The sequence below is a fragment of the Sturnus vulgaris genome, chromosome 4, assembly GCF_052056855.1.
Source record: "Sturnus vulgaris isolate bStuVul1 chromosome 4, bStuVul1.hap1, whole genome shotgun sequence".
In the NCBI taxonomy this organism is placed as follows: domain Eukaryota; kingdom Metazoa; phylum Chordata; class Aves; order Passeriformes; family Sturnidae; genus Sturnus; species Sturnus vulgaris.
In genome coordinates, this window is record NC_142246.1 from 70,520,687 (window position 1) to 70,545,699 (window position 25,013).

Sequence of the window (25,013 nt, forward strand, 5' to 3'; positions counted from 1 at the left end):
CTTCATAACCACACCTCAGAAGCAGCTGCTTGGAAATGCTGCTGGTCCCACTCAGGAGCTGGGATGGCAGTCTTTCATTTGCTAATTACATTTTGTCAGCCCCCAGGTCTCACTTTTTCCTCTCTGGCATAGTTTGATCACTAACATGTTCAGGAATCTGATTTTAATGTCTTCATTTCCTCGGTACACCCCGTGGGTGGCTGGTTTATTCTCAATTTACATTTTGCATAATTAAATCTGAGCTTTGAGGGCACTGAGCAATTCACTCACGGGGCAGATGCCATTTTTTGGAAGATGTGCACTTGGCTGGCACAGAGTTGATGTTTTGCTTATCTGGGGGGGTTCAGCAGTCCCAGCACTGCAAGAAGTTGCAGTTAGTGTTTGAGGGATGGAGGCTGGAGATTTGGAAGTATTGCAGTGTGAGAAGGAGGCTGCTGCTGGTAGGGAGGAGGGATCAGTGGCTGATCAGACAGGAGTCAGGCAGCAGACAGGGCACAGGGATGCAGTTTGGTGCTAGAGCTGCAGGATTTGGGAGCAAACGTGATCCCAGCTGTGTCTTTAAAGGCTTGCTGAATTCTGGAAAGCAAAACAACAACAGTACAAGTGGGCTGAAGGGTTATGGGCAAAGCTAGAGATAAATGTGGGAGTGTTGACAGAGGCTGTGAAACAGGGGTTATATAGTCCCAAGATTTTATTCCATATTGTTATGTGCCTCCTGGTGGTTCAAATAAAAGTGATACTGTCCTTAAAAATCATTTCCAGCAGAAACAGTAAAATGACAGAAAAACCTCGTTGCTCAGTGCAGCAGGGTAACTTGTGGGCATAGCATCCCTCATGTCACAATAAAGAGGAGAGGCTTATTATTTTCTGTGGGCTTGAGTTCACAGGGCTTTGAGGGTGTGAAGCATCTGCCCAGGTGGGTCCTGTGATGGCTGCAGAGGAGGAAAGAAGAGATTCATCTTTCCAAAGACCTAAGGAGTGGATGGTGAAACATGCTTTATATATGTAATTTCATCTGATCTCTCAAAATGAAGTGATGCATCTGTTGAATTAGTTCCAGTCGGGTCTGGTCACTTTGTTCTTGTTTTCTAAAACTTGATGTTGAAGGATGGAAGCATTATGTAAGGAGTGAATGCAAACAAGGCTTTCAGTATCATGAAAAGCCATTGTTGCTTCTCAGAGAGAGTGAAGAGCATGGCAAAATGACGGCAGGAAGACATAAAGTGAGATGAACTACAAATTTCAATGCAATCAAATCTTGTTCTCCTGACATGTTTGAACATTTGGAAGAAGATAGAACAAAATCTTGATTCTAAGTTATGCAAGTGATTGAGAAGTAATATTTCAGATGCAGCACGTTTCAAGGAATTGATTACCAGTCAGACTGTCTGTTACCATAAAACAATCAGATACAGGATAGATTTCTGCTGCCTCTTGCATTGATTTTGTATAGCTTTGTGTTGGTTTTTTTAAAAATAGTAAACCAAAGGCACGTTTGAGATCAAAATGTTGTGGTGTGAAGAGTTTGAAGTCAACATCCAGCAGCTGATCTTGTCAAAGCTCAAAAAAGCCTTGAATTCTACAGGAGTTCTGATATTCCAGCAACCTGTTTAAAGGGGAGACTGGAATTAAACTAGCCTTATGACAGGAGTATGGTGTTAGTGTCTCTGTGTGATCCAGTAAATGTGCTTAAGTAGTTGCCATGGATATGCTGTGGCTCAGCTTGTGCCAGGGGAAGAGGCTGGCACTCTCTCTGAGGAGTGGAAGGACATAAAACTGCAGGTTTTGTCTGCACTTGAAAACTGAAAGAAGTCTCAGTATTGTCGAAGTACAGTTTGCCTCGTCTCACTTCAACTTTCTGTTGAAAACTCTTACATGTGGAATATGGTAATATATTTCTTCCAGCAAAGAGAATTAAATGAGAAAATAGAGCATTAGGAGTTGTTTTTGTCCAGGAAGGCTGGTAAATATGCCCAATGTCGTCTTCTGTGTGTAGCTGGTAGAAATTCCACACATTTGAATCCTGCCAATGAGATTTTTCTCGTGCTGTAACACTGAGAATTTGCTATCCTACTGCCAGACTTGCACTGTGGGAGCAGTGGCACAGGCTGCTCTCGGGGCTGGCACCTGCAATTGCAGTCAAGGGGAGCTGAAATTGTCTAATTATGATAGTGTGGCTTCGTGGTTTCCTCACTGACACTTAAAAAGTTATTTATTGCTAAAACACAGCACAGCAGAAGAGGCAGAGGAACTCATGAAACGTGAATTGAGACTGTCACATAGATACCAGTGTGAGTAAATAGCTTTTTGTTCTGATGCAGCTAATTGGTATTTTTGTGAGGTATTTCTGCACTGATTGAAATGTTGAAAGTGAAATGTTATAATTGAGATGATTTTGTCTTCATCTGCCAAATCACTCATTGCTTTGCAGCCTGCTGCAGAAATGCTGCTCTCCCACACCTGGAGTGTGCACTATAGTAGTACCTGTCAGTGTACCTTTCTAATTTGTATCTTTACCTAAACAGGAAGGAAAAACATTTCTTCCTTGTTTTATGTCTATATTCAAGGTCATGGGATTAAAAGAAATGTCCTGGATGACCAAGTCTTGTATCTTGCTGTCACAGCCACCACATCCTGCAATCCTCTTTGTAAATATATTTATTCAGTCTTAAAAGTTGCTTACTTGTCTCCATTTCCTTTTGTCCTGACTATCCCAGGACATCTACTGATCCTCCTAATTTTCAGTTTAAAATCAGCCACTGCATTCTCATTTCTTGGGAATTGTCTTTTGAGCAGCACTGAATCCTCACAGGATTTCATGTGATAGTGGCAAGCAGTCAAGTCCTTCCTTCCAGCCTCTAATTTACCAGGCTGATTGCACAAGGGCAACCTTTAATTCTCCTCTTGGTAAGGTGGCTGCTCTGCTTTCCCCTCCTGTTCACCATTTTAGCTTGGATTGGTTTTTTTGTTTTTTTTTCCTGGTATGGATGACCAGGACTGCAGAGTGACAGCTCTAAAAGAATATTGAAAATCAAATTGCCTTTCATTTCTAAGTTTTGGAATGCACTGTCTTCCAGCACTTACTAATGTTGCCAGAGATTTGTTAGGTGATGAAGAAAAATACGTATGTCATAGGAAATAAGTGCATGGCTTGTTGCAAAGATTGGAAATAGTATTTCCTTTATGCATCAAGGGAGGAAGAGAAAATGCTGTCCCTGGTAAATGTGAAATATATCTGTACCATCAGTAAGATTTCAAATTACGATTTTATCCATTGAAGCAGATAAGGTTTTCTTAAGATGGAATTGAATGCATGGTTTTATCTCTTGTTTGCCAGATAAAGTTGAGTACCTGATTCCCTGGAATTCCTGTTTTCAGAAATATTATCTGGCTTCTCAGCTGTGTTCTTTGCAGAAATGGTGGTGTTGGAGGAAAGGCCAATCTGTTTGTGCCATGATGCTCAAGGGGCAGCTGGAGCTCACTCATCAACCAAATCATGTCAAAGAAATGCTTTTTCCCACTCTTCACAAACTTGAGTTTCTCGGGTTTCTGAGATCCAAGATAAGCTTATCTTATTTCTGCAGCAGTGTTTTCTCCTACACTTTCATTTACAAATTAAAAAAAATTGCTTAGCCCTGCTAGGCCTCAAAAAAAAAAGGTTTGATTTTTAAAGAGAAGTGTCTCTGCTTTCTCAACAGTACACAGCTCCTCTCAGAGGCCAGGCTAGGCTCAAATTATCAGATCATAGTAAGAAATTATTTGTGAATAAGCAAGTACTGAAGCTGTCTCTGAAAGCAATCTCAGTACAAAAAACCTCCACCAAATCTCAAATGTGGCCCCCTCAGCAAAGAGAACCAAAAAAATTGCCCCCAAGCTCCCTTGATAGGATGAATGCACAACTAGAAAAATGATAACTAGAACATTTCTCTAAGATCATTTAGGTGTGCTTCATAAAGACAGTTTTCAGTAACTTCATGCATTTTCCTTGGACTTCCTACCTGACTTAGTGCAAAAGCATAACTGAAATTAAGCTGGGGTTGATCCCCTGATTGCCTCAGAGGGACTGTGACTGAGCAAACTCTTGCTCCTCAGGCTGTGTAATTTCATGCTCCTGTGTGTGATTTTCTGTATGGCGACATCAGGATGAGTCACAAGAAATAAAACAGATAAACGCGAGTTGAACCCAGTCAAAAAGACAAATTCAGCTCCTTTTATAGCAATAGAATAGAACCTCTCTGTGATATAAAGGATTAAGATAGCTTAAATACAGCACTAGAACATTTTGTTTAGAAATTAATTTCTGTAATTCCCTAACATTTCAAACATAGGATTGTTCAATGTGTAAAGGAATAAATAGATGAAAATGTGGTAAGTGGTGATTATCTGCACTCCAGTTTTCTCTGAGAAAAAATGTCTCAAATGGTTATTAAAAAGCACAAAGCTCTATCAGCTGACAATGAAGTAATGGTAAAGTACTAAAATAATTGTTCTGATATCAATACTTATACTTAGAAATAAGGCATATATTTTGTGGTGGATCATGCTAGGGGGCTTTGTGGTTTGTTTTTCTTGTTCTATAATCTTATTTTATTTAACCTTGAGGAATGAGTTCTTAAAATTCTCATGTAGTTCTTTGCTTCCTTAGTGGTTATGGCCCAATTTTCCAGGACTTTAATGAGGGCTGAAGTAGCCTGGAATAATGGAATGGAGTGAGCCATTTGTTCTTGGAAAACTGCTTTTGGTGGCTGCATTTCTGTAAGCAGCCAGTCATTCCCTTTACAGGGTTTGTTTTTGATGTTGCCCCAGACAGTTACATACAGCATCAGTAGTTGTATTTTTTCTTACAAACTTACAGAATCTGATCATGCTTATGCCAATTTTTGGATAAATTTCAGTGAAATTAATTTGAATTTATACATTGCTCTGTAATCTTCTTAATGCTTTTCTCAAATGGCATTGAAGAATTTAAGGCATTTAATATCTGAGCTTGGCAATTGCTACATTGTAATTGATTTCGTTTTCATTATTTTAATCACATCAGCTCAGCTACACAACATACATTAATGTCATAAACATTTAAAAAATGTTTTTTGAGTTTATTCATGAAGTAGTGGCATAAATCATTTATGCATTTTCTGATGCTCTTAGAATAATTTCTACAAGAAGTAATTCAGATTGTATGTCCCTGAGAATAGAGGAAGCAGTCCTCAGTAGGATTGTCTGTTGCATAAAGCTCTGTTCTGGGTGGGATTTTGAAATATAGTTAAGGAACCATCTTTCAGAAGTTACTTTTAATTTTTATTTTGTTTGGACTGCATACTCTCAAGATCCCTGCTTCTGGCAACAGGTAGGTTTTCAAAAAGATTTTTTTTTCAGAATATTTTTCAACAGAATAAATGTCATTAATTTTTTACAAGAAAGCTGCTGATTAACTGTCAGTTTTTAAGCATGGGAGCCCCAGCTCTACAAGCAGATTGGTGGGAGCTGTGGATGGTTCCCACTGATAAAAACCCAAAAACCAGGGATTGGCACATGGGACCACTTAGTCACTCTTAGTTCCTCTTTAAAACCTCTCTTGTTTTCGTTTTTACTAGAAAACATAATATGAATGGCTGTCAGTGCAAAGGCTTCCACATGTCTTGCACAAAGATCAAGGCCAGTTTGATTCCTCCTCTATACCTGCTTCATTCTTTATCATGAATTTTAATTCAGTTGAGTTGCAGTACGTAAAATACAGGTAAGATTTAAAATGTTTGCTAATTCACTTGCTATGTTTTACATTGGATTAGTTTTCTTCAGTTGTTGGATGGATGGAAAATTATTTATATCTCTAAAATTTAAACCCACGTGGCATAATAAAGCAGAAAAAAAAACCTGCTCAGAGAAACACAAAAATTGAGTAAGATAAATATTGATAAACCACTGAAAATCAAATTTTCATTTAATTATGTGCAAAAAAAATCACTTAGAATATATAGCCAGTCTACCACTGTTCTACTATAGTGTTTTCAATTACAAGAATTTGTCATTCTCAACATTTTCAAATTAAAATTTACGTAACATCCCCAAATCAGGGAATTTGCTTCCTCCTTTAGTGAGGACTGTAATACAACATTGCATAGCCAGTACCCTTAACTGTGGGTTTCTGTGCCCCTTACAACATGGAATTTGGGAGTCATGTATTTTTAAGCAGAGACCATTTTGGGAGCCTATTTTTATCAATACACTGAAATGCTATTGCGAGCACATGAAGGGAAAAGGCTGCTAAATCCACGGAGAATTTAGTTCCTGGAATTTTGGCGACTGTGCAATAAAATGTGCCTCTCTAACAAGAAAAATATGTGAGGAACTAAAATCAATGAAGGATAGTGCTGAGGCTTTCCAGTACTGCAAAGTACTAAATGTTATAAGGCTCTAAAGTTTTCCTTCAGATGAATTTGATAATAAATTAGATCTAGGTTTGCTATGGTCAGAAGATAAATCAATGAAGCAGCAGCCAAATTACAGGGTAAGAGCTACCATGATGCAAATCCAACCATCTCCCTTTGCTGGGGTTAGTTTAGTTGGTACAGTCTTCATGTTTCCTGTTGTTCCGTGTGGATCTGGCCATAAAATGCAGCTATTTCCCATTGATTGCTTTCTTTCTGCCCTGGAGATTCTACCCCACTCTCCTCCAGCACAGCCAGCAGGCACAGACTGTTTCCTGTACATCCCATTGCCGCGTTCAGCATCTCAGTGCTGGCATGAAACAACTTTAATTACCCTGACAACTGAACATGCTGAAACTCAGGGCACTGCTGGGTGTCACACTTTACCTGCCCGTACATCACTTGCTGGAGCTGATACGGCTCAAGGCAAGAGCAGAACTGAAGCTGATAAGCTTTGCAGCTGTCCCAAGGGCAACTTTTGTGGGGGATGCTGAGATAGTAAATGCCTGGTGCAGTTCAGATTCCCCCGGAGGTCCACATTGTGCACCAGCAAGAGATAAATCGGATTTCAACTGATTTCTTCCTCTGATACTTTAGCTGAAGAAAAATAGCTTTTTATGTAGCAGCTTTGGTGGGTGGTGTGGGATGGGAGGAGAGGGGTAGGAGCAGCAAGTAAAGGCACAGGGTAAATGTGGCTTAGTTTGCAAAGCAAATTGGCATTTGTCTTTATAGATAACAAGTCAGATAATGAGCAGGACTGTGGGCAGGTAGCATAACTAGGAGAAGCAAGAAGGATTATGGAGGAAGTGACTATAGAAATGACAGATTTTCCAAGTGGAGACAGGCAAGACTTGTATGGCTTGGAGTTACCACCTGATATGGAATCTAAGCTGGCAGAATAAATGGCTGAAAACCCAAAGATAAGGAGGGGGGAAACAGCAACACTGCACATTAGAAATAGTGGAATCTTGTTAGCCATGAGGGATGTCAGTGGGGTTTGTGAAGGTTTCAAACATCTGTGGTCTGAAAAGTCAGACTGGAAAATTCAGAGGAACAAGTTTTCAGACAAATGCAATAACTTGATTTTTTTTTCCCCTTTGGAAGTATTGTAATCAGCCTTTCTCTCTCCAAACAGCTTTCTGCTTGTGGGACAAAGAAGGGACTTCAGAAGAGCAGCATATTAAGTGTGAAAGGAGTGAAGCTTCTCTTCACCATTTAAAAGGTAAAGCGTTTTGAGCTGGTAAGAACAAAGTCTATTGAGTGATGACATTGAGAACTGTGATTACATGGAGAGAGGAAAAATAATGCTAAATAAGATACTTCAGAGGAAACATTTCAGATGATGGATGCCTATGCTATTCTTTTGCAAGCATCAACTGTCTTCTGTTATGATTAGTGTTAGATGAATCAACCCTGGAACAGATTAAAACTGACACTATCCCAAGTTCAAGTGTGTGCATAAGAATTTCAGAACATTGCCCTGCACAAGGGCATGCCTTTTGAAATTGTAATTGAAATAGGTGGTCTTCCTTTCATAATGAGCCAGAAACCTAGCAACTACTGTAGGAGCTTGCTGGCTCCTCAGCAGGTGCTGAAGCCCCCTGACATGAGCAGGCAGTGTCAGCACAGAGCTCAGTGCAGATTCATCTGTTTGGCTGCATTATTACTGCACTGAATCTCATTCTGGTTACCAGGCTGAAGGAAGCTCAGAGACCTTTCTACCCTGCCATAGACTGTAATATTGCTCTTGGTTTCCAAGAACTCTTTATGAACCTGTTATAGTTAGTAGAGCTGTGACATTGGCCTGGGAGCTATTTCCTCAGATAAAACATCAGCCAAATTCTGCACTTTGTTGTTTTGTAAGTTTGTGTGAAAGTCCAGAAGGAAGATTAAAAAATCAAGTGTTTTCATTCTTTAGCTTCTCTTTTATGGTCTCTTGGTGGAAAAAGTCTTTTGTCATTAAACCAGAGCATCTAAAGTGAAGGTGCTTGGGTCAAGTTGTTTGGGAATCAAACAGCATTTTTGGTGTGGCATGTCACTTCAAAACTTCATTCTAATGAGAAGTGGGTCAACTGATCCAAAGAAGACACTGTAGGGTGTTTGAAACTGAGGAGCAAAGATTTGCACTCAGCTTTGCTTTAGTTTCTTTCAAAATGTTGGAGACTCAGAGCAGTACAAAGGAATCCTGGGTGTTGGGAAGGTGTTGAGACAACAGGAGGAATGTGTTTAGTGGTGCCACATGGCTGGGAGTGGGGTCAGGCTGGCTGCTGCTTTCAGCTGACCAGCATGTGCTTGGGTTTTGCCAGTTTTCCTAATTAAGAGAGGCTCTGCAGCTCTGGTCACAGCCCCAGGAAAGCAACTGCCAGTTTGTTGGTGACTTGCCAATTCTGCTGTGCCTCCAGCTGGAGGAAAACCAAAATCTGTATGATTAATAAGTGCGGGATATGCAAATGAGAGATGGTTGAATGAAACTGTAAGTGATCAGTGCTCTGTGCTCTGTGTGCCCAAAGGAGCTGTACACATCCCTTCCATGTAATGTAGCCTGGAAAATAGAAAAAGCTGTTGTAAAGCTGAGCTTAGGCTTCTGGGAGCTCCTGACTTGTGAACCATCAAAAACTTTGGCTTCTCTATTGACTCAAAGTCTTTTACATTGGCTTACCCTGGAGTTGTACAGTCTTGTTTCTGATCATGACATAGGGTTTAGGGATTTGATTCGTGGATAGCAGAGAAACAAATCTATTTTGTTGTGTAGCTTTGTTAAATGAATAACAGGTATTTAGTAACCAAAATAGCAGATCAGAGGTAACCTATTTGTGTATTTTTATGGTTTGAAAATGTATATTTGAAACTTATGACTAGTTGAAGATTCATAAGCTTATGAAGCTTATGAATAGTTGGAGATTCTTATCTTGATATCAAGTAAAGGCATTTGAATATCAGCACTATTTGTAAGAATAGATTTAGTTTGGGAAAAGGCACCAAATTAAAGGTGAGATTTTACCAAATGTTCCCTTCAAACAGAAACTGCCTGGGACTGACTGATCCCAGTGAGTCAGCCTCTATAATATTCATTGACTGACTCAATTGTACAAACCAACAGCCAAATCATATTTAGAGGAAAAAAAATCCAAGGCACGCTGGTTGAATTTAGTTGTTTTTCTTCAGCTGTATGCACTTCAATTTTAGGGGCAAAAAGTCTTTTAAACTGAGGAAGTTGGTAGTCTGCATTCTATGAGAGAAAAGGAAGGAAAGCCAGCTGTACGAGCTGGAGGTTTTAATTCCTTCTTTTCATCTTTACTGGGTTTTTCTGGATATACAGGTAGTAGAAAAACGTTTACAGTCAGGTGGTTTCCTTGCTGATTACACCATGCCCCAGTCAGCCCAAAATCTGTGCTTCACAGCCACTTCCTCCAGCTGTTCTGGGCACTTTCAACGACCTTTCTCCTTGTCCTTGTGTCTCACATGTCTGGCACTACACTGCTCTGCAAGTCTGAGTGGGATCTAGGCAAATAAGAGGTCTCTGACCTCCAATTTTTTCCCAGTGTCCATACATTTGCATACATCTATCTGTCTCTCTCTGACTTTAAATGACCATCTTTCCCCTTTGAGGAAAATAAGAATTGGTGTTATGTTTAATGTTAGCTCCTATGTTTTGAGCTGACCATTACAAACCTCTTCACTGGTACCTTTGGTAGCCTTAGCAAATTTTGCTTTGATGGAGGGTGTTGAGAGCTTTGTTTAACACAGTGTATAGCCTGCATCAGGGTACAGTTCTCAGGGCATCTAGCAGACTTGAGACTCTAAATCTGACTCATCTTTATTTGGGTTTCACAGTGTCTCAGACATCTTGCAGTGAGATCAGAGTTTTGGTACTTTCCTGTCAGATGTTTTCTCTCCTTAACCTTAGAGATTAAGGTACGTTTGGCATCTGTGGTAGAAATGTGATTTTTTTCCCGTGCACCCCACCTTTTCCTCTCCCAATAAAGTGGCTTAATCATACAGCCTTGCTTTGGTTTTCCTCCTGAAAAGTTTGTGCAGTGGGCTCTCTTCTTGCAGAGCCAACAGCTGGGGCTGTGCTTCACTTGGCCAGGGCTGTCTGGCATGTCTCTCCAGCTCGTTGGCCTGATCTGTGATTCCCTGTTCAGCCACAAAGGGCTGGCACCAGGCTTCTGTCTGGTTGGTTGATGTGTGTGTTACAGCTGACTTCTTGTTCCCAGTCAGATGGGAAATTGTGCTGCCTGTCCACTGCTGGACAGTGCTGCCAAATGGTGCTTTAGACAGCTGCTGCTCCTCACCACAGAAGCAGAGGGGTGTTAGAAAAAATGTGGATGTATTTGAGCTGATTTGGACCTTTCTGAAGGGCTTTTATCATTGCCTTGGTGATATCAGTGCTGTAAAAGATTGGAAGTGGTGCTCTGAGAACCCACCTTTCACGGGTGGCCTTCCCAGGTGGTGTGGGGCTCACACAGCCATGTCAGCCCTTTTCCCCTGTGCCATTGACAGGAGAGCAGCCAGGCTGTAACATCCAGGAAAACCTTCTCCCCTGTCACAGGCTCCAGGGAGAAGCCTGCTATTCCTTCACTTATTTTGCAGAATTCTCAAGGTTGGATACAACTCAGTCACTGTGAGTGCTGAGAGTGTTTAAATTATTCTGAGCCATGCCTGCACCTGCTTATGGCTGTGCACAGAGATTGTGAGAGTTAACTGCCACTTAAAAATCACTTGGAGGAGCAAAAGCTTTCTCTACTTTGTTCCTGTTACTTTCAATTAATTTCTGAACATCTGTGAGATAACCTTGAGAGAGGCTTAGAGGAATATAAAGATTCTCAACCAACTGTTCTTAGGTGAAATAAAAAACTAAGTTCTCTTGGAGATGAGAAGCATCTTCATGAGATGATTTTCTTACTCTTACATAATGGCTTTCATTGTCAGTGAGAAGCTAGTTTCTCAAAATAAATGTTTGTCTTTCAACAATTATTACTCTAACTGCATTGTATCAGTGATGCATTTTTTAAAATAGGGATTTACACAATATGGCAGCAGCTCAGTAAACAGAATAAGAAAGAGCACAAAAGCTGAAACTAGAAAATTTTAGAGAAATGTCAATTTAATTGGTTTAGTTTTGGAGGAGTTAAAATCTCACTGCTGTTGAGTAATAATGCACATTCCAAATTCCTTGTCTGATTATGCATGGGAGGGGTTGAATCTCTATGTTCCTTGGTATCACATGTTTGACTTTTATTAATGATTAGGACAAGGCACTGGGGATGGAATTATTCAAATCCTTTGAGCACACTATTTGGAGTAGATGCCACAAGCATGTGGGAGAATTAAAAGCACAGGATTTTTTTGGAATGATCTTTTCAAACAGGCGATGCAGTTTGGAAAGAATAAAAATTCATCAACAGGTACAAATTCCAAGCACAGTGTTAGGAATAGCAATGGCACAGGGAGAGCTGGCTGGGGAGTGTTTGTACAGAAACACTGGATGGCCATTTCCAGGGAATACTGTAAAAACAAAAATGCTGTTGAGGCATGTGTGTCAGATTTTTAGCCTGAGTGGGAGACGAGTAAATTGTTCTGCTTAATTAGGGCTTGTCCTAGGGGATCAGGTCCTGAATCATAATCCTAGATAATAATAATCCTATCATAATCCATAATCATAAATCCTAGAGCATTTGTACCAAAATCCAATCAAGCTGTGCACCAGTTGGGGACTGTGTAGATAGAGGAAAAGAGAGTTGGTGGAAGTGTGCAAATGTGTCTTGTGACAAAGATGAGTCAAATTGATGTTCCTCAGCTTGAAGAAGAGAGGATTTAGAGGATCCATTGTTGGCACCTAATTACAGACTGTTGCAGTGTGGAAGGGAATGGCTTGTTCTGCCTGGCTGCTCTTGGTAAAACAATAAATTGAAGGAAATTAGAGGGTGCTTCCTCAGACTTTTTAAAGGTAAAGATACAGAAATGTTAGCAAGGATTGGAAAGACTGCAACCTTTAAGAACAGGGTGCAGAAATACATGTCAGGAATAATATGTACAGCTGGTCATGCCCCTGGACACAGAAAAGGAATCCTTCCCAAGCTCACAGTTGGACCATGAATTCTGGGGATCTTACTGCCTGTGCAGCTGTGAACAGGAGCATGAGCAGGACTGGGTGATGCTGTGTGCACAACAATTTATCAGCTCTTGATAGACAATAAATTTCCTATAGTCATTTATTCACACCCTTGGCCCCCTCCCCAAAATGTGCTGCTTTCTCCACCTCCCTGTATTTGGCAGTTTGATCTCCTTACAGATGAAGAGTCTACAATTGCTGAGTTGCTTGTGATGTCAGCAACCACACATCTCCAATGGCATTTTTCATAAACTGAAATGAGATGAAGGTAGTGAGTTATTAAAAGCTGATTTGGGAAATAAAATCTAGCCAGGCTGTGGTGGAGTTTGCATCCTGCCTGCTCTGTGCTGGTGTGTGCTTGGAAGTCTCCTTCAGGCATGAAGGCTGTGGGCTCCCAGAGAACTGAAGCTTAAATCAAGTGTAATGGCTACTGCTGGTTTTCAATTTTTATGCCTTCTAAAAATGCTGGCTATTTCCTCTATAGCTGCCTACCTATTGGGCAAGCTGGATTTACTCTTTTGTGGGGTACTTTTTGAAAGGTTCTTTCAGGCAGTAAAATAAATTCAACACAAATATTTCCTGGAATAAATCAATCTGTTAAGCTGTTCTTTCCATTTAATGGATAAAGGGTCTAGTTCTTCAGGCTTTTAGTATTAAAAGAGTTTTCTTTTGGTTTTTTTTGTTATATAAACTGAACAGTATTTCTAATTTTTCAGTGAAGACTCGGACCTCTTTAGGGTCTCTGTAAGAACTGTCAATCACATTTTATATGGAAAATTAATTATGAAATGGGTAGGTGGCTATAAAATGCACAAAAATCATTGTTGGATGAGCTATTCACTGAAATACTTGAATGAGTTGCTAATGTTCCATTCTTTTGATCTATTTTATGTGGCAAAGACAATATTTTTCATATTTTGATAACTGCAGTCTAAATTCATAAAAGTAGCAAGAAACAGGATTTTAAAAGCAGAGCCACAGCAATGTGGGCTTCAGAGCTCAGTCTGAGGAACATGGCAAATTCAGGCTGCCTTTGACTCTGCAGCTGGCACAAAGATAAGGAGCAGTCCTGTAACTGCTAGTGTGGAGTACAATACATCACATTAACTTGTTTTTAAATGCTATATTAGTTTGGAGCAGGAATCCTCTATAGTTAAATAAAAATGGTTTGGAGTAGGTGAGGCAGTCAGGTGCCCTGGGATAGGAATAAGCTGAAGATGAAAAGATGCATTATGTCTTTCCTCTGCAGGTCAGTGGTAAAATTGCTCCAAGTTCTTGACTTGCCAAAACCAGTCTCAATTGCCCTGAAGGAAAACCTTAATCTTTAAATACCTGATGAATCATGGCAGAAGGTGAGTTCAATCTCCACGTGTGAGGACACCTTCCTTGTTCACTCTCATGCTTTTGTGTTACCTTGTCCAGCTGTGTTTGCTTAGGCTCGTGAGAAGTTCCCTCTCCTGGCAATGCCATGGCTCTAAGCAGTACATGGGATGTCCTTCTGACCCAGTGCTCTGCAGAATGCCTTCATGTTTTCTTTCATGGTTCCTCACAGAGAATGATTAACATCTCCTTTTTTGTACTAATTTAAAATCTGTTTTATCATAGAAAGATGTTACTTTTACAAAGGAAATGGTTTCAGGAAGAGTGTGAGACTCTAGCTTGAGATGCAAGCTAGCTGACTTGAAAAATGTGTCTCTCACTGCAGCCTAACTTAAAATTTTTACTCATTTTCAGAATGAAATTCAGTTGAAATTTCTTCTGAAGTTCTAAACTGTACAGAAAATTGCTTTCTTTGTCTATCAATCTGATGTTATCAAAGCTGGACAAAGTGCAGTATTGTGAAAAACTGTTTGTCCAGACACTCTTAGATCAGAAGTGAAAGGCTCTGAAATCATGAATACGAAACTGTTAAGAAGAATCTAGTCAAAGATGACAAACTGAGGCAAGCAAGTGATTTCAAATAAGTACCTGTGCTTGTCAGCAGTCATTTTTCATCATATATTTTTATGAGATTGGACATTGAACTGATTTTTAAGTTTCCCCAGAAAATTTGGAGCATATTTGGTTATACCTTTTTAAAAATATTAGGATTTTAAACATTCAGAACACCCAAATGACCATTACCTCTTGCCCTGGTTGGAATGACCGATTTGGCACATTTTTTCTGGAAAACATTTTGATCTTCTCAGTGGGTTTTTACTGTCAGTTGTACTTTCAGGCTTATCACTCTATCTTCTCCAACGATTTTCTGTTTTGTGTTGAAACTCATTTTTATGCACACAAATCTGAGGAAGAAAGAATTACTAGTAAGAAGACTTTGTATGTTGAAAAACAGTTTTCTCTCTATAGTTGAGCTATATAGTTGAAGTCTAGTTTTAGCCCACACACATTTTTCTAGCCACAGTAATGAAATAGAAATACCTAAGGTTCAATAACAGTGCAAATGTGACTGACAGTACTGAAGGAATTAGGATAAATGTAGCAATTTTGTAACCATATTAGAATGTCCTATGTGATAAGTCATCAGCAAGAGCTAAAATAAGGCATTTCTGCAGCTTTTAGCATCATAGGAAACACACTAACTCTTGTAATTGATATTTTAATCTGTACTCTTATTCCTCATTGTTTTGTTGATTCATTATTTAAAAAGCAGCCAAACCCATTGCAGCCATGCCTAAAAATAGACTGCTTAAGCACGAGTGGTATTTACAGGGTGTATTAAGTGTCTTGTTTCTCCATTTCTCTCTTTAGAATGGATCTTTTGGGGGTTTTTAACATTTTGAGTGTTTTGAGAATCACAACTAAGTCATGACATGGTACGGAAAAAGTTCCCTCCCCTCCAGATTTTTTTGTAAACCATTAATTTGGTTAATGTGATTGAATCAGTCAAAAACCAGAGAAAGATGGGTGATCACTGGCCAAATAATTTGAAATTTACTTTTCTTCCCTGTTGGACTGAACAAGTGGCTAAACCTCTTATGGGAATTTCTTTTCATTACCTTGGAGAAGACAGCAACAGGAGGATCTTTGGAGGGTTATTCCTGTTCCTCTTGGCAAAGCAATCAGTAATGTGGATAGAAGGGGAGTAGCACTGACTGATTTTAAAATAAGTAAAAGACATTCAGGACTCTGGAGAAGCTGAACTTTAAGGAAAACTTCTTTAAAGTCAGCAAAAGAAACTGTTACATGTTTTTATTCTTCTGTATTCCTCACCCATATTCCCCTGAAACAGCAAAAGCTTGAAAATCTAATTAAATAACTCTGAGCATAACTTGCTGATCAGGTGATATAAATTGCTAGGAGAGTTAGAGAAGCACAGCTGTTTATAAATGAGCTAATCATTCAACACCCCTCTAACCTACACACAGATTTAATATCAAATCTTGAAGCACAGGATGAAGAACAGTCAGTGTTAACACCTTCAGAGTATTTTTTTTATTGGTCACAGCTGTACTTTTTGCATCACAATTTTGGAGTCAAGTTCTGAAAACTCCAGCACTTTTTTTTATTTGTTTGTTTCAAGACTACAAGGCTTTTATGATGATAATGTTACTGAAAAACACTACACTATGTTTAAAAGGGCCATTTTTGTTGAGTGTATTTATGTATTTACTGAAAAAAAAAGGTGTGCCTTGTAGAGTAGCAAACATATTTAAAATTACTTTTTGAAGCATTTTGGCTTACTTTCAATTCCTTCTCCGGCTTTTTGAATGGAATTATTTATTATTCTTGACAGTTGCATCTGTGGGACTATATAGATGTTACTGAGAACACTGCTTGAGGAAAATGAACAAAGCTGTCCCGTTGAGATAAAGCTTCACAAATCAATTAGGTTTTTGTTGTCAGCAGTGCTAGAGAGGGAAAGCCCCACTTGAGCACACTTGCTTGGCAACTCTGAAAGCTGTTACCTGGAAATGGTGTGATGATCATTGCTGATTTGCAAGTGCTACTGCCTGAAGAATTAAATAGCAATGGGCTGGAGGGGAGAGGGGGCTGAAAGCTGTGTCTTTTCTCCTGGAGAGCACGCATGTCACAAATTGTTATGAACAGGTCCCTGCTAGTGAGTTTTTTATTTAGATTTAGTATTTAGCAAGACACCTGTGCACAAGCCCCAAGAGCCACTTTGGCAGTAATTAGATTTGCAATTGCTGCCCAGCAGTGCAAAGACAAATGTACCAATAAATAATTTCTGCCAGCCAGCACCAGTGAAAACACTGATTTAGCCCAGCAGCTGAAAAGAGAAGAATTTCACCCAAGCCCTTAATTTCCACAGCTACCCAGAAACAGGAGTCAAGCCTTTCTGGAGGACTCTGGCCAGAGACTGGTGTGATGAGCATAGCTGTCCTCTTTGTTGAAGCCAAGCAACTCATGGGCATCATGTGTTGTTATGGTCCTTATCCATCGACCTGTGGAAAGAGATGCTGCTTTCAAAGCCTGGGAACTCGTGGTTTTTTTACCAACAGGATGTTCTTTTATACAGAGTGGAGGGTGAGTTTCTTTATGTAGATTCTAAAGGCAGACAAGTTTCAGAAATCGTTCATGTCTGAGTATTTGTTTTCTTGCTATAAAGAAAAATAAAATTATCAGCAGGAAAGAAACATTTATGTTCTTAAAATTAATGATATGAGGAAATTCATCTTAGCAAAAAGCAGAAATAAGCACTTTCAATTTAAATATAATGTAAATTTGAACAGTTTTTTTTCCTGTTAGTTTCTCTGAGAATTCAGTGGAATCCCTAGTTTATATGCAAGCAGGCTATGCATGGGTTATCTACAGGAATTGGACTATGGATGGAGGTCTGTTTTAAAGTGTGGAAAGCTTAAAACTATATAAACCAGTTTTTGGAATGTAAGACATCGTTGAGATTTTTTCTTAGAAGTAGAGACCTTGTACTCTGGATGTAAACTGAGGGAGCTGAGTGGGTGCATTATGCACTGCACGTGTTCATGGCTAAAGGCAAACCTGAGGTAACCAAATTACCTGAGCCTCCCAGTAAAGGAAAAGGAGATAATCTGGGTGACATTGCAACTGCTGAAGGCTGAGAGTGAGTGTGCATAAAGCCTGAGCTTGTTTAGAAGCAAGAGCAAGGATGGAAATGTAAAGAAGAGCTTGCCAGGAAATGGTGTAAGCAATCTCGTGTACAGAGCACACTTGTGCCAGTCCAGGAAAAGGCAGCACTTGTGAGTGTGACAAGGCAAACAGAAATTGAGGGACTTGCTTGTGACACCCCTGAAGAACTCTGCAACAGTCATAAAGTAGTGCTGGTTAAATTAAGAAATATTTCAAAAGGAATTGGCACCTAACCTACACTTTTTAAACAAAGTATCACCTGATCATGCAGTAAATAAGTATTGAGTTCCATGGCTGCTATTTTAACATGTGCACATTCAAAGTTGCCCTCTTGTTTTGGGAGCAGCACTGGTTTCAATACAGTGTCTATGCTCCCATTTTACTTGCAAATTCCAATGGTTTCTGAGAAAATTTGAAACAACAAATTACTAAAAAATGCAGATGCAAACTGAAACTGGAAGTCATCATTTGAATCCAGATCTAATGTTCAGCAGTTTAAAATTGTGATTGCACGAGGTAATCGGAGTTGCTTCTCCCGCTTTCCCTGTAATCACTGTGGGTCTGTATTAAGACAGATTCTTGTGGTGGCTCTCCTGTCATGGCCAGGAGCACTTTGCTCCTCAGCTGTGAGTGGTAAGAATCCACTTTGCTGCTTTGCTCTGGCACAATGGGGCTGAACTTAGCTGCAGATGAGGCATGTACTTTAATGGGACAGATCTTTGAGGTGGCACAAAGGAGTCTTTTTCTGGTCTTTGCCTGACATTTTTGCTTCCATGTATATGCTCGGCTTTGAGCATCTCCTTTGAGATGAGCTGGAAATGAATTTGCCCCACAGGTATCTGTCAGATTTTCATCTTTCTCTGAAGCCTGGGGATCGGATCTCCTGCTGGAACTGTTAGGGCTTATGTCAGTCATTTCTCTGCTACTACTGTCACCTGAGGGATAATTGTCTTGTCCCTGTCTGGGGAACGGGAGCCTCCTTATAGCTGCAGCACTTCAGATTAAGTTCTCTGGGCCTTGTATAGTGAGACCAAGGGAAATTAGAGGGTAGGTGATTTTCTTCTCTTAGATTTTGTGAGAGGATACAATGAAATGGATACACCATCATTTTCCAAAGGCAAATTGTGCCCTTATTCTGAACAAAGGAAGCTTATGCCCTTGTCTTTCTCCAGGGACATTTTTTCATAGCCTGGAGCCCACCTCCAGCCCCCTGTGGTCTCTGCAGAGGGTGGTGATGCTGCTGAACTGCCTGGGAGCTGTCCCCACCCCAGCGTGGTGGCTGAGCACTGAAAGCCAATTGCCTTGGATAATAATCGCTGTGAAGGGGATGATCCACACCTCAGCTGGAGCTGCCACAGCTTTGGGGAGCCGGCACTGTGCTGCTCACATGGTGGCACCCCATGAGGTGACAGAAATGCCACTGGCTAATGAGTGTGAGCTGTACAATGCAGGCAGCCATTAATGCAGGAAAGCAATTAAGAATCAGTAAGCTTTTCTGAAGCTGCATTTGATGTTGGATCTAATTATTTTTACCAGATGGCAATTCTTTTGTATATCTTGATAATGCTGTACGTCTCCTTTATGGTAAAATGAATAGCTGCAGTTGAATATTTAGAACCAAGGCAGTAGTTAGGTTGTATTGAACAACCATCAATAAAATGTAATTCTAAGCTATAAGAATAATAGCCTCCAAGAGCAGAGCTAACATTCCCTCTTAAAAAACTTTTAAATAAAATTAAATTCTTAACTCATCTTTCAATTTAAGAAACAAGTGATTTTCCCTCCTTTAACTTAATGGAAACTTTGATTTTTGTGTGACAGAGATGAATGACTCTGAGTAACTATTTCTTTCCCATTTCCTTTTCTTTTGGTGTTTTTCTCTGCATCCAAAGGAGAGCAATGGAGCTGGTGAATGCTCTGAAGAGCATTTGAGGAAACTGAGAGTATTTAACTTGGAGAAGAGGAGGCTTGAGGGGACTCTATTGCTCTCCAGAACTGCCAAAAGGAGCTTGCAGCCAGGTGGAGGTCAGTCCATTCTCCCAGGTAACAAATGACACAGGACAAGAGGAAATGGCTTCAAGTTGCAGCAGGGGAGGTTTAGGTTGGATATTAGAAAAAAATTCTTCATCCAAAGGGTTGTCAAGCCCTGGCACGGGCTGTCCAGGGAAGTGATGGAGTCACCGTCCCTGGAGGTGTTTAAAAGATGTGTAGATGTGGCATGTAGGGACATGGTTTAGTGCTGACCTTGGCAGTGCTGGTTTAGTGGTTGGACTCGACTTAAGGGTCATTCCTGAGGATGAAAATGCCATTCACGACCTTGAAACTAATTGCAAAGCAGTATCTGACCAGCTGACAATCTCGAACTGTCTCCAGTATTTTCTCTTCATGATTCTGTCAAGAGAGAAAGCAGGGCCATTGTTATGATCTGCAGCACGTGTGGAAGCAGTGTCCGACTGTGTTTTGTGGAAACTTGTAGTTGGAACTGAAAATATTGGTGAGCCCCTGCCGTACTAATGAGATAGGATGGACTCTAAATCTTGTCTATTAAACACCCCTGTGGTGCTTAATAAAAAAGTCCAAGAGAAGGTGAAGTGTGGGTATTGCAGGTTCTCTGAGTTGGAAAGGGAGTGTTCTCCCCAGGCAGCATTCCTGTTTGGACCCTGGTGCTGCTGGGAGTCCCTAAGCCAAGGAAGTGTTCAGTTGTACCAAACAGGGTGCAGCAAAAGTGTTGATGCATTTCTAAGAACAGAAAGAGTAGAATATTTTCACAGGTTATTGATGTTCAACTTCTCAGTCCTTCCTGGAAGAAAATAAGACCTGTCTTTGCAGATGAAGAAGTTACTGAATGCCAAGATAATCTCCTAGTGTGCCTGTTGGGAAGGGATCACTCCTTTTTATAGGTTGGTTTGAGTTGTGGGTGACAGCACCAAGTTACTACCAAAGCTGCTGCCGCCAGAGGGTTGTTTTAATACTGACTTTTGTAGAAGTGGTCAGTAACAAGAAAATTTGCAAAAAAAATTCGTATTTCCAGCAATTTAAAGTATTTCCTAATGCTGTATTTACAATTAACTTCAACTACACAGAGGTGGCTATAAATGTAAAGCAGGATACCCTTATTATTGTTTGTTTGTTTGTTTGTTTGGGGTTTTTTTTAAGAAAGAGAATGCTAGGTTGTCATGGAAATATATGCTTTTAACAAACCAGAAATGATTATCCCTTCCTGTGACTGAAATTTCAAGAAGTATCTGATGAAGAGGCTGCCAGCAGCTACAAATCTCTGGTAGAAATAAAAGCAGTGATTCTTCAACTCAGCAGTAGGGAGGGTGGCACCTAGTTCAAAATTAATGGAGCCCAGTGTTAAAATAAAAGCATCTTTCAGGGAAAAGGAGTCTTTCCTGAAAGCAATGAGCTTATGGAAGGAAGTGAGCATCACTGCAGGAGTCAGCAGTTCCCCAGTTTGTCACAGCTCTGTGACAGCAAACAGTATTTACTCTGCTGTCCTTCAACCCATGTTCACTGGCCCAGAGCATCAGAACAGGAGCAGTGCCCTCTTCATGGACAGGATCAGAAATAAATGTTGTCACAAGTATGGATGGTCACATTTCCATCTGGGAACAGTTCTCACTCACTGGTGTCTGAGCTCAGCAACCTTTCTGCACCACCAGAGCCTCTGGGTGAGTTAGATCACTGTGATGTCACCAACAGCTTTAAGGGGGCTTTGTAACCTGCCACTGTGCAGAGTTAACGGAGGAGATGATCAGAAAGGGAATCGCTTTGTAGCCATTCAAGAGAAACACTTCTGAGGAGTGAGCCTGACTTTATGAAATCCTGTGACACATCAGGTTTAGGAAAAACCCTGTTTGTCAATGCAAGTATTAGTGCTTTGCAAGAGAGGTGTTTCTCCGGGGGTAAGTGTGAAAGATAAACTACTTAAGTCCAGCCTAATAGTTCAAAACTTGTTTTGCTCGTTAATCTAGGAGAAAACGGGAAACTTTGATTACAGTTATGCAAACATAATGCTGTGTGGGTAATTCTTGCTCCTCTATGACTGATTTTGTTGACAAGCGAAAATGTGTGGAGTTAATGCTTTAGAAATGGATGGTAATGGTAACATGGTACTGTTCTCTTTGCCTGCTTTGTTCTCAGACTTCATCTCTCTTGGTGGTGCTAATTCCTCTCCCTGTCTCCAAAGCATTGAGGATACCTTACTTCCCACTTTCTTTTCTGTCTGTTTGACAGTGTGTGTTTATATTTGTTTTTATAGGCAGACTTTTCAGTTGCCAGCGTGGGAGGATGATGCTCTCAGAGAGAATGAGGCAGAGTTATTTAAGCAGCCCAAAACCAGGGGCTGTCCTTCACTGGGCTGAGGGATTCAAGATTTAAATGTGTTTGTCTTGTATCTTTTCTGTTGCCAAACATAACCAGTTTTAAGGGGAACAGGTTTAGATAGGTACACCTGTAAAAACATGAGGGCACTGTGGAAAACTTCCAGTGAAGAACAGGATAGTAATTGAAGTGGTTCCAGCCAGTTGCCATTGAAATCACACAAGTGCTGTTTGCTGGGGAGGTAATTTCAGCTGAACACAGACGTAGGAATGCCTGCAGAAATCACTCTTATCGATTCGTTCTTGTTAGCTGATTTCAAAAGTTGGAAAAGTTAGAGAAAGTCAAATCCTTGAGGCAATATTCCTTCTCTTACTGTGACTCTTGGGATTGGTGACATTTCCTGGGCCATGCCTACGTGAAGCCTGTAAGGCTTTACCAAACACCTGCTGCTTTCATTAAGTTGCTGCTGGTGGCAAAGTGGGAGTGATTGTCTCTTGAAATGAATGCTCTGTAGATATCTTCTCTATAATTTATTCCGAGCTGCCTTTTCTTAGTAAAAGTAATAATTTGAAGTTTGGAAGGCAAGTAATCATAGGCATAAAAAGGTTTCATGACCAAAACCAGATTTTCCCGATTTCCTGGCAGAAATGGCATCTGCATATATACAAATATTGAGGTTAGAAGCAGTTGGCAAGTGAAAATTCTTGGCCTTTTTTCTCATTTTCCAGTGTGACAGAAGCATTGCTGATTGTATTTGAAAGATTCCTGGAATGCCTGTTGAATTTATTGCTATGAAAAAGCCTGATCCTTCTGCTTTGTAAAAGTCCTCCTTGTTTGGACCTAGCAGTGGTCATCCACATACTGGTCACCTCCAGTTATATTATTGGATGTCTTTAGGAAAATGGTGCCTATTGTCCACAGGAATCAAATAAAATTGCCTGACTCTTTCAAAACTCATTTTCCAAGAATATACTACTGCTGTGTCCACAATCCTGCAGGATGTCCTGGCCAACTTCCACAGCCAGTTTAAGATCTTGGTCCTAACCTTGAAAAAAATGATTTCATAATTTCATAAGGTAGTGACATCAGCCACAAAGGTATGTTGCTGTAATATTTAAATCCTAATTTATGTCTCTGTGCTTTGGCTTGCTGGCTCATTGGTAGGGTTGAAATCCATGAATCCACAAGACAACAGTGTAGCAGGGCATGGGAGACAAAACCAGAGCTTGTTAGGCCAGGTTTGCCAACAAAGTAATTGCTTCCTGAATTGCATCTGTAATTTGAAAACTAAGTTGCTTTGAATTGCATGTCAGCAATTGTTGTCAAATCTTCCTGAGACATGAAATGAAAAGGCTGTTGGTTGCTTTTAAACTTGAGTGTCTGTCAAGCCTCCTGGTCTCTCTAAATCCCCCAATTAAAGGATGGTAACTTAGAGTTTTGAGAAGCATTGGAAACTTGTGCATGCATCTGTTCCTGGTGGTTTTTATTGGAAAAGGTCCAGAAAGATAAGCCAACAGTTACATGGCACTTGAAAGCAGGGTGCCTGGAGCACACCCACTTGAGTATCTTAGAGTTTAACTGCAAATTCCATTCAAAACTGAATTCCAAGTGCTGCTTTTTGTTTGTTTCATTTAGAAAACTCAGCATAAACCTATAAAAGAAATTGGGTGACATTTCCAGATCTGGTTGGAAAATACTGTTAAAATTAGTCTTATTGCTTTGTGTTACCTAGAGCTATATGTAAAAACTTGAAGAGAGAATGCAGTCTTGCATTAGAAATCAGTAATGAACTGTAAGAGAAAGAGCATGTGCTGAAGTTTTCAGTCTTGGGAAGAATATTTACTGTTAGCTGCAGCTGTCACACTATTTACTGAAAATACACCAGCCATAAGTACAAATTATGTACTGTGGCAATGGTACCAGACCCTAATCATTATTCTGAGATAACAAACATGATGACTGAAATAACTTGGCTAGTTTCAGGGAAAGCTGCTACCACAGCTCCTTGAAACAAAGCATATTCTTTCAGCTGCCAATTTTTGGCACATAGAAATCAGTGAAAAGACCCAGTTATGGAATCTAGGTTGACCAAATGAAATCCCATTTTGGCACACAGTCACATGGGTTTGCTAAAAAGAAACTGGAGAATTATTTTCCCGGGGCAGGCATTATATAGAAGGTTAACACACACACACAAAAAAATCCTGATTTGGTCCTACTACCATTTTTTTTAAAATCGAAGTAATGCATAAACTTGAGTCAAAATTAATAAGTATGCATTTTTTTAATATAAGGAAAATTTTATTGCCCCAGAACTCAGTTTCATTAGTAAATGGTGGCTTTTTTATTTACTGCATGATTGTTTTCAAAAGGTAAAGATGTTTACTGTAGTCCTGATGTCCCAATTTAAGTAGTTTAACAAGGGTTAGCAGATAAATGGTGGGAAGAAATTTCCTTTACCTAGCTATACAACATGAGCCTATTTTGAAAGGTGTATTACCTCGTTTCACAACAGAGAGAAGAACCCAGTGGCTCTTACTGTGACTTTGAATGTCAGGCTCAGCCAAAATAAACATTCATTGAAAATGCTTTAAACATAAAATATTACACTTTTTTAAGAATATAGTAAATTCAACACTTGGAAAAGTTATGTGTGCAGTGGATCTACCTAAAAAGAAAGTATAAAGTAATTCCCATATGCCAGCTAACTAGAGCAGGTTTCTGATACTACTGTCCTCAGCCTGTGCCAACACGAAGGAATCTTTGTTCAGAGGTGTTTGCCTTGTCTATAATCACAGTATTACAGTTCTGATTACCTGACAGTGTTTCTTAGGAGCTCACTCACATTTCAGGTATCCTTTGTTGTGGTGCCACTGTGCCAGCCATCGCTTGGGGCAGCCCCTGTGACAGGGAAGGATCAGCCTGGCTGCTGTGGGCTACCTGTGAGAGGTCTGAGGACAATGGAATAACAGTAACAGCTATTTATTTATGCCAGATGCCCAAAGGACCGTGGTTCTGGAAAATGGTTAGGGCTTTCTCATTCCCAGAGGGTTGAGAGCTGCACTGTGGTCAGA

At 40.1% G+C, this 25,013-nt stretch overlaps 1 protein-coding gene across 6 annotated transcripts in view; it reads left to right on the plus strand.

The window, feature by feature from the left end:
* QRFPR (pyroglutamylated RFamide peptide receptor) overlaps window positions 1-25,013 on the plus strand; it is a 66,619-nt gene that overhangs the window by 14,350 nt on the left and 27,256 nt on the right. Inside the window, exons 1-4 of one of the 6 annotated variants that reach the window (XM_088164210.1) lie at window positions 2,089-2,291; window positions 7,564-7,650; window positions 13,793-13,895; window positions 16,817-17,031. In XM_088164210.1, coding sequence (XP_088020336.1) covers window positions 13,886-13,895; window positions 16,817-17,031 — 225 coding nt within the window. In that variant the 5' untranslated portion in view covers window positions 2,089-2,291; window positions 7,564-7,650; window positions 13,793-13,885. Of the gene's footprint in view, window positions 1-2,088; window positions 2,292-7,070; window positions 7,651-13,792; window positions 13,896-16,816; window positions 17,032-19,505; window positions 19,639-25,013 lie in introns of those variants that run through there. The other 5 variants (XM_088164212.1, XM_088164211.1, XM_088164208.1 and 2 more) reach the window with 5 other exon arrangements.